General features: G+C 38.2%; 1 protein-coding gene across 3 annotated transcripts in view; it reads right to left on the bottom strand.

The window, feature by feature from the left end:
- Positions 1-10583, bottom strand: part of ANKRD28 (ankyrin repeat domain 28) — a 124743-nt gene that overhangs the window by 29096 nt on the left and 85064 nt on the right. For all 3 annotated transcript variants that reach the window (XM_007470628.1, XM_007470626.1, XM_007470627.1), the window contains exons 9-14: positions 8071-8149; positions 7026-7140; positions 5981-6063; positions 4477-4540; positions 4202-4270; positions 1935-2075 (exon numbers count right to left, since the gene is read on the bottom strand). In XM_007470628.1, coding sequence (XP_007470690.1) covers positions 1935-2075; positions 4202-4270; positions 4477-4540; positions 5981-6063; positions 7026-7140; positions 8071-8149 — 551 coding nt within the window. The remainder of the gene's footprint in view (positions 1-1934; positions 2076-4201; positions 4271-4476; positions 4541-5980; positions 6064-7025; positions 7141-8070; positions 8150-10583) is intronic.

Raw genomic sequence — 10583 nt, 5'->3', positions numbered from 1 at the left:
GGGGGGGGGGGGGCGAGTGGGTGGCGGGGATGGTCCAGGCGGTAATGCGAGCGATGGGGAGCGGCAGATGAGCTTCACTCGCTCGCCACTCACCCACCTCCTGCTCTGCGGCCTGGATCCTAACAGGCCGCGGACCAGTACCAGTTCACAGCCCAGGGTTTAGGGACCCCTGCTCTAGACTATTGCTCAAAACAGTTTATATTAGGTGAGAAAACTAACAATTTAATTCACTTTAGTACTAAGTATACTTCTAAAGAAAAAGTAGACAGACTTAAAATAAAACCACAAATCTCAAACAGTATAGGTTGAACACTTATTCTTCTGTTCCTGCATAAGAATTCAGGTTTAACGTAATTGTATAAGGGCAGGAGGACCATGGGGGTAATCTCTGTGTGTACATGAACTCAGTGGCGTTTACTTAGATCATACTGGGCAGTACCCAATAAACAGTTTATGGGAACAGTGGTAAAGGACTTCTGATGGTGACAGTCATTTGGGGTATAATCTATTTTAGGAAAATCTATAAATCAAATCCTGAAATTACAAAATTTATAAATCAGAGGATAATCTACTTACCCAAGTTTACCAAAATATTTTCTGATTTACAAAGTCTCGATCAGAGATTTTCTTTAAAGCTCTACTATCCAAAAACATACTTCAAATAATTTAGCTTCTCCCAAAACCTATCTATATCTAACTATTCTGGTATATATGAAATTGTATAAAGTGATATATTCCTCCAAACAGAAAATATGGTCATCCTTCGGTACCTAAGGGGGACTGATTCCAAGAGTACTCGAGGATACCAAAGACTGTAGACTTGGACCCCCAAGTCCCTTATAATAAATGAATACAACCCTACAATGAATACAGTCGACCCTCTGAATCTGTAGATGCAAAACCAGTAGATACAAAGGGCTGATAGTATATTTTACTAATGCTTTCAAGATTAGGATTTTAGACACAAATCCAACATAACAAAGTGTTACTTATAGAAATGGATTTGAAATTAGTTACAGAATTTATAATAAATTAATATTTGTGAGTAATACCATCAAATTATACTTTTTATTTTGAAGGTAAAAAAGTAAACATTAAAAACCAAGGAAATAGTTCTGTGTTAAATGCAACTTCCTTGAAGTATATTTTATAAAATCTTTCCCCAGAAACCATTATTTGTTTTTCCTACCCTTCACTGACCCAGACTCATGGGGAATACCACAGACACTGAAGACTTCTTCTCTGTCTCTAATGAGTTCATTTTCTTCCAAGAAGGCAATATACATTAAGGTACTATAAATGGGTCTGATCAACTTTCGGTGAATATTAATTATGAAAGAATTTATAAATCTCTCATTCTTTTGATTTTATTAAGTCATTCTTGGACAACATTTACTCACTACTCCATTATCTATATAATTTACTTATTTAAGCACTATTTAGTACCAACGATGTGCCAGATTCTGCCAGTTCAATTATTCCCTATTTGAATACCAATTTACAGGGAGCCCTTAGAAAAATGAACTTTCTACCTCTGAAGAATACTGGCATTCCAATCTCTGCTCAATCTTCTGATGGCATTGTCTGTGTACCTCTTGCCTTTCCCTTTCCCTATGATATACTCAAGACTGCTGCCTCTAAGAAGCCAGGTGGAAAAAACATGGAGGTAATAGATATTAAGATGTGTTTTTGGAAGGGAGGACGAAAAGGGACCTTGATCTTTCTTCTACCCGATTAGTTCATAACGCAGGCTGCTGAGTAGAAGTAGGTGGGTAATAACTATGACTAGGAATAATTATGAAAACAACTTATTTTCCCTACTAGAGCATCAGGGAAAGATAATCAATAATAAAAAGCACAAAAAAGGAAATACAAATTTGCTATAAAAACTGCCAGATAGAAACAATCCTTCATTCTCACCACATGATACTTACTTGCCATCTGTGTCTGACGTAGCTGCATAGTGCAAGGGTGTGCATCCTCTTTCATCAAGGTCATTCACACTTGCTCCTGAGCCCACAAGAGCAAACAGGCACTGGTAGTTGCAGTTGGCAGCAGCATAGTGCAATGGAGATCTTTTTGCCCGAGTTAATTAAAAAAAAAAAAAAAAAAAGTCAGGGACACAAACCAGTAAACAAGAGCACAGTTGATCCACCCAGTTATAAATATTTATAGAAAGCCTGAGATTGATTTCTGCCATATACCTAAGTCTTTCGGAGGGCCAGACAGAAAGCTTGGAGGAGAAACTAAGATGGCAAAGAGCCTCTAAGAATACAAAATAAGATAGGAACACAATTAAATCATTTCATGGTCCCCAGACAGTAACAGTTCCAGTCTTCTGAGTGAATTACAGATATCCTTCATATTCTGCTCCAAAACTTGAAAACTTATTTTTTTTCCCTCCCTAATGCCATCAGCAATCTGAGAAAACTTTCTTTTAACAAAGCTTCCCCTATACTAATAGAGATGTTTCATAGGTAGCAGCTTCTGTTCCTGTTTCAGTAGAGGAATAAAGAGTAAGAAAAATACAGAAGCATTAAAAAGAATGCTATTATATCAACTATATGGTAGAGCTGCACAGTAATATCAGATTCCTCAAGCAAAAAATGCATAGTTTTGAAGGCTGTTCATCATTTTGAAGAGTTTAGAGTACTGCTAATTTCTAGAGATGGAATATTTGTATCTTACTTCTTCTCAGTTACTGAAATGAAAAAGAATAATACTAAATTTAGGAGTTTCTGTCTTTAGATTAAAAAGCTATGATGATCCATGACCTTTCATTAAAAAAAAAACAAAACAGAAGAAGAAGAAAACAGAAAAGTGAAGGTAAATTTAGTCCAGAGTCTTCATGGTATAATTTTTTCTAAAATATTTACCTGGTGAAATGACAGTAAAGCATTATTTTACTTTATTGGATAATAGTATAATATAGTAATAGTATTTTTGAAAATGCAATTAACCCTGAATTACTTTCAAGCTTCTAAACTCAGAATGTGCCCTAATTGTAGTACAGAATGCGTCAAGTGCTACAAATTAACTAATATATGCTGGATTAAAGTACACTTATAAAAATAAATTAGCTATAAATTGCACTCCAAAGTCAAACAAAGTGATTTTTGATTTTGTGGGTCATTAGTTCCTTCAATTAGCAGGCTTATAAGAACAGTCTGTTCCTCAAAATAACTGTGGGGTCAGATAGTCATTTTTCCTTTTCTTTTCTCATATGCACTTCTGATTCCCTACCACATGTAATTCTACTGTGCACTGGCCCAATCCCATGCACTGACACAGATTCACACACACCCTCTCTTGTCTTATACTCTGATAAAATTCTCAAACTCCTGATACACAATTTTGTTCATATTGCCACCTCTATTTTTTTTAAATTGAGGTAACACTAGATTATAACATTATAAGTCTCTTGTGTACATTATATTTAGATTTCTGTACACACTACAGCATGCTCACCTCTATTTTTCAAATTGCCTTCTGTCCTTTCCTATGTGGTTCTAACAGACTCTGGGTCAATTCCTACTCTAAGTAACTTAGTAGATCATGGTGGCTTTAAGTACTGCAATCACAGATGCAAGTAACAATGAGGCCTGGGGCTGAACAGTGAGACTGCAGATTGTCTGGGTGAGTACAAAGGGACTCTGCATTCACAGGTGCTTTCCTGTGGGTCACGCTCAGGGTGTGTGCGGAGAGTCAGAGAAAAGGAGAAAGAAAAATTACACATCAATTTGTAACCTGTTTCCTCCCTCTTTCTAGTGCTCTGGAACCAAATATAGGCAGCAGAGTCTCTAACAAAAGAATGACTTGAAGGAATGGAGAACTACCACTGAGCTCCAGCTCTTGTAGGTTTTTTGAGGGAGCATAGCTATCATGCGGTTTTATATTTTCATGGCTATGATTATGGGAGGAGGAAGGGGAATGACATCACAAGAGGTATAGAAGTGCTTATGAAGTAAAGCTGTGGCTGGTAGCCTGGGGCTATGGCAGGGGCCCAGCTGGAAGAAGGCTGTGGGTAAGAATGAATATTCAGAAGTTATCTACTTATTGGGGCCTCTCAATGAATCATGATCACAATGCAAAAGTCGTAGATTTATTCAGTTAACTCTCAGAAGCCACATTAGGAGGTCAAGAAAGTCATTAAGTAAATAACATTAAGTAGGCTCTATAGAGGAACTGTATCACACCCTACCTTCCAAATTTATCCTTTTTGTTGAAGTCTGCACCAGTGTTCAGCAGAAGGTTTAGGCACTCCAAATTCCTACCCAGGAAAAATACATTGAGAAGATGTAATTGTAATGAAATTGTAATTATAATGAAATCGGTAGGTTTAAATAAGTATAAAGGCATGTTTTCAAATGAGGGCAGAGTGAATAAAACATTGTGATTTATATTTTATGAAACAAAAAAAAACTGCCACGATCAACTATCTTCTTCTTAAAAAAAGTAAAAATTTTGTTAGCATACCCTCCAGCTGCAGCTGCATGTAGACAGGTCCTGCCAAAATCATCTGGGGTATCTATGTCAAATCCTACAAGAATGAATACATCTTATTTAATAGTATAGGTATGTTACTTTATATTAGAGTATTACATTAAAAAACTGTAAAAAAAAAATCACACACCCCCAATCTTAAACAAAACTATGAATTACAAGTAGGTAAAAATTAATTGAAAATAGATTAATAATGTACAATATTTAAAAAAAAATTACCACTAAATGATTGGGGGTTTTAGAACAAATGCTAAAGTACTTGTTTAAAAGTCATAGGATACAATGGAATATTATTCAGCAATAAAAAGAAATAAAGTACTGATACATGTTTATAACACTGGATGACCTTTCAGAACATTTCTAAGCGAAAAAAAATCCGTCACAAAACCACATCTTGGGTGATTCCATTTCTATGAACTGTCCAGAATAGGTTAATTTATAGAGGTGGAAAGTAGATTAATGACTGCTTAGGGCTGGGGGGAGGGAGGAAATGGGGAACTGACTGAAAATGAGGGGGTTTTTTTTTGGGGGGGGGAATGAAAATGTTCTGAAACCCACTGTAGTCATGGTTACATACCTCTGTGAATATACTTAAAAAAAACCACTGAATTGTAAATTTTAAACAGGTGAATTGTATGATACATGAATTATTTCTTAATAAAACTTTTTTTTAAACCCACAGGTGCTTTGATACTTGCACATTAATACTAACACTGAGAAGAGGTTTTTAGAATTCTCCTTCATAGATAAATGGGTATGTGATTACTTGTGGACACACATACACTTAAAACATTCAAAACACAATTACCTCACTTAAAAGATATCATTAAGAAAAACTCAGTGTCTGTCTCACAATATGTTAATTTTCACTGAAACTTTCCCATAATTCTTTTAACAATCAAGAGTATTAATATACAAAATCTGTTCAACTTTCCTAACACGCTAAGAAATAGAATATCATTAAAATTAAATCTTATATATTTAGTAATTCTATGCATTTAATAAGGATCATAATTTTGTAGTAATATTTATAGAAAGCTATTGATCCTGTTTTGCTTCAAACTGATTATGTGGTATTTTAAGACAGTAATTAGATATGGCATAAATAATTTCACAAACCTACAAGATATTGTAAACTGGCCACTGGCTCTTAAAAAGGAAGCATGCAAATGAAGATATTTTACTTCTAGACACAGAGGGACTGCTCTAGAAATATTCCACACCCTATCCCCAACTAAGAGAGAGAGGAGGAAATCACTGGAAAAATAAAACCTTTCCCAGAGCTGAAGAGAAAATCAAATCTTAAAATTAAAGGGTCCAACATCTTCTAAGAGGGGTTAATAAATGATCCACACATGGACATATCTATATGTGATACTGGAAAAACAGGATAAAGAGACTGTATTAAAATGGGAGATGGCAGGGGGTGGTTTGGGGAGGTAAAAGGGGATAATCTGTCTGTGAAGGTTCCACTTACCAGAAGAAAGAAGTTTCCTACAGCAATCTGAAAAACCACTTAAGGCTGCCAAATGGAGGGGGAACATTCCATGTATGCCACGCCTAAAGTGAACAGGACAGTGTCCTCATCACAATGCAATCACTTAAATAAATTAAAAAGAAACTATTCAATACTTAACTTATCCAGCAACTTTCCTCTTAGAGCAGGACTTTTCAACCTCAGCACTACTGTCACTATGGATTTTCTGTGGGGCTGGGGGCTGGGGGGCTGGGTTATCCTGTGCCTGTAGGATGTGATCAGTGCCCCCAGGTTCTACCTACACTGGATGACAGTAACACTCTCCTCCCCAAATTATGACAACGAAAAATGTCTCTAGACATTTGCCTCAGGAGCAAAACCCATTCCCCCTGCCCCGATGTTGAGAATCATTACCACAAGGCAAAATGTTTAAGAATGTTCACTGCAGTAATTTTTGTAATAGTAAAAACTTGGAAGCAACTTGTGTTTGTAAATGAGAATGAATAAAAATTGTGAAATCTTTACACAAGAATTAAATTTTATAAAATGAATGAACTAGTTACGTATAGAGATGAGAAAAAAAAGCCCAAATTTCTATCTACATGGCTAAACCAACAACTTCATGTAAAAAAAAAAAAAAGTTAAAAAGTGTACAGTAGCATACCATTTACAGAAAGTTTAACACAAGATTTAAAACATGTTAATAAACATAAAAAAGGTAATAAAAAATTTAAAACATACATAAGAATGATAAACATCAATTTAAAAGTAGGGTGTTTCTTTCTGCAGAGCATGCAAGAGAATCCATCTTTCAAACAAAATCTTACATGGAAACTTTAATATGTTACTCAGAATCTAGAAAGAACTGGGGTAAAAAAATATAAAAATACCCTATGCTGGTTTACCAATGAAATCACATTAAACATTCTATTCTATTACATCGCCAATAAAAAGAGGAAAAAGCTCAAGCAATTAGTACTACATTGAGGACAAAATCCACATGTTTCCCTGACAAGGCATCAACACTATCTTGGGAAGTACTTACTTTGCAGTGTCAGCACCACTTGTAATTAGAGTGTTGATTAGCAGCTCATGGCCGTACCTCGCTGCTATGTGCAAAGGGGTGTTGCCATTCTTGTCCTCACAGTCGATTACTGCTCCTGCAATAAAGGACATACTATCAAACACTGGACTAATATAACGATCAAGTGAAATCTATTACATGGAAAGTGATATAAAATGCAATTCAAGCACAAACTAATGGGTATAGCAATTTAACCATAGATTTCATCCACAGCACATTTACTGGCCAGGCACTGGGGTTAGATTTCACACTTAAAGCAATTTTGTGAACAAGCATAAGATTTCAACAGATTTAAAAATTACAAAAGGGTTCTGGGTGTCCAATAAGTTTGGAAACCACTGTATTTAAACAAAATTAAACACATTTCTTTAGAGTGAGACTTTCCAAAGCTTTAATGTGCACACTCTGTGTCACCAAGAAGACAGCATACAATATTTTATGAATTATTTGATCATGAGCTTATTCCTACCCTTTCCCTGCAAAATCAGAACAGCTATTGTCTTGAGAACTACTAATAAACAGTTCCTTGGAACATGGCTTATGAAAACACTACTTTAATGGACCCAAAGGTTCTTTTTATTTAAAAGTTTAGCCTGCCTAGTACTAATTCAAATGCAAAAGAATACAAGTTCAGAAAATAAATGAAAACGCTAAAAACAGTTCAAGATAGTCAGAAGGGAAAAGAGAAATGCAACCAAGTTTTCTTAATATATAATACAGTTTGCAGTAGAAAGGCAGAGTTTTCTATCTAGCATGTTTTAAAAAAGCCAACACTAACTGCTAGAGAAATTATATTTATAATCTAAGGGAAACAACACAAAAATAAATGAAAAACGTAATTACAAAAGATACATGTACATGGCATTTAAAATTCTTCATTATCTGATTTTCATGAGCTCTGATATCAAGTGTCAAAAATGTGTATACTGCTATGACAATTCCTCAATACCATATGTGGATGCTTTTACTACACTTAAGAAAAAAAACAAACAGAAATACTTTTTACCACTCTGGATAATGGTTTGTGATCTGGAGAATCTACCGTGGAGGGCAGTCATGTGCAGTGGGGTTTTTCCATCTTTGCTCTGAAATAAACACACAAGAGATTTAAAATTCTTGTTATATCTGTACCATGTAATTGTTAGTTTTATTTTGAATATACTCTTGCAACTTTAATCTGTAGAACTATTACACTCAAGCGTTAAGTTTAACTGAAGCCTGTGGCAGTAAAACAGCTGTTTGAAATTATGAACTAATTTTTTAGTATGTATATCATAAAGCACAAATATACAGAAACCTCAATGCCCATAGTTTTAAAAAGGCCTGGGGTGGTAGGTGTGGTGTAATCTTAGTATCACTCCTATTTCAGGTAGGGGAACTGATGCACAAAGGATATTAATGATTCGACCAAGGTCACATCACTGAAAGTGGTACTGCCAGGATATGCTGCCCACGGTCCAAAAATTTCACACTGCTACAATTCTTTTGTTCTAAGAAATGCTGAATCCCTCCTTGACCAAGGAAAAGTGAATGTTAGAATTAACTTCAGAAACTATAATTCACTTAAAAAACTTGACACATTATTTTGTTTATAATTATTTGTAACAAATAATGTTAGCTATTTTCTCAAATTACTTAAAATAATAAACCAGACTGGCCTTGTATGTGTGTTTGATGTAGAAATTCTGAAATTCTAGAGGAATTCCACATATGAAGAAAAACAATGCCTGAGTTAGGTGATATCTTTTATTGTGAGTTAGGCAGGCTCTTATTCCCTAAAATTATTTTGTTAATCAAAACATACATGTGGGGCTTCCCTGGTGGCGCAGTGGTTGAGAGTCTGCCTGCCGATGTAGGGTACGCGGGATCGTGCCCAGGTTCGGGAAGATCCCACATGCTGCGGAGCGGCTGGGCTCGTAAGCCATGGCCGCTGAGCCTCCGCGTCCGGAACCTGTGCTCCACAATGGGAAAGGCCACAGCAGTGAGAGGCCCGCACCGCAAAATAAAATAAAATAAAATACGGCATTGTTTCTCATCACCAAAAAAAAATTAAAAAAAAAGAAACATACATGTGACCATCACAAAGGAAAGAAGTATTTGGGGTACTTTGTTTACCTGAGCAAAATTTAAAGTACACGGTGGGGTGGGAAAAGGTGTGACAGCTATCTGGGTTGACAACTGGATATATTGTGAGAAATTGTATATTTCTTGCTTTCAACCTATATACAATTGGGGTTCTGTCCTCTACAGTAACTGATTATGGAATAAACACTTGAAGAATGGGGAAAAAAAATCGGTAAGTGACAAAATCAATGAAGCAGTGTTCATGATAAGCAAGGTTATGAAAAACCAGAGCTATACTGCTTTATAAAACCCATTCATTTGGGGGACGAGGGGAAGATGGCAGAAGAGTAAGACGCAGAGATCACCTTCCTCCCCACAGATGCACCAGAAATACATCTACATGAGAAACAACTCCTACAGAACCCTACTGAACGCTGGCAGAAGACCTCAGACCTCCCAAAAGGCAAGAAACTCCCCACGTACCTGGGTAGGGCAAAAGAAAAGAGAATAAACAGAGACAAAAGAATAGGGACAGACCTGCACCAGTGGGAGGGAGCTGTGAAGGAGGAAAGGTTTCCACACACTAGGAAGCCCCTTCACGGGCAGAGACTGCGGGAGGCGGAGCGGGGAGCTTCGGAGCAGTGGAGGAGAGCGCAGCAACAGGGGTGCGGAGGGCAAAGCGGAGAGATTCCCGCACAGAGGATCGGTGCCGACCGGCACTCACCAGCCTGAGAGGCTTGTCTGCTCACCGCCGGGGCGGGCAGGGCTGGCAGCTGAGGCTCGGGCTTCGGTCAGAGCGCAGGGAGAGGACTAGGGTTGGCGGCGTGAACACAACCTGAAGGGGGCTAGTGCGCCACGGCTAGCCGGGAGGAAGTCCAGGGAAAAGTCTGGACCTGCCTAAGAGGCAAGAGACTTTTTCTTCCCTCTTTGTTTCCTGATGCGCGAAGAGAGGGGATTAAGAGCGCTGCTTAAAGGAGCTCCAGAGACGGGCGGCTAACAGCGCGGACCCCAGAGGCGGGCATAAGACGCTAAGGCTGCTGCTGCCGCCACCAAGAAGCCTGTGTGCGAGCACAAGTCACTATCCACACCCTGCCTTCCGGGGAGCCTGTGCAGCCCGCCACTCCCAGGGTCCCGGGATCCAGGGACAACTTCCCCGGGAGAACGCACAGCGCCTCAGGCTGGTTCAACTTCATGCCGGCCTCTGCCACAGAAGGCCGCCCCTCACGCCATGCCCCTCCCTCACCCCCGGCCTGAGTGAGCCAGAGTCCCCGAAGCAGCTGCTCCTTTAACCCCGTCCTGGCCAAGCAAAGAACAGACGCCCGCCGGGGACCTACACGCAAAGGCGGGGCCAAATCCAAAGCTGAACCCCGGAAGCTGTGCGAACAAAGAAGAGAGGTAAATCTCTCCCTGCAGCCTCAGAAGCAGAGGATTAAAGCTCCAGAATCAACTTCATGT

Source organism: Lipotes vexillifer, unplaced genomic scaffold, assembly GCF_000442215.2.
Source record: "Lipotes vexillifer unplaced genomic scaffold, Lipotes_vexillifer_v1.1 scaffold418, whole genome shotgun sequence".
NCBI lineage: Eukaryota > Metazoa > Chordata > Mammalia > Artiodactyla > Lipotidae > Lipotes > Lipotes vexillifer.
This window is presented reverse-complemented; position numbering and strand designations above follow the sequence as displayed.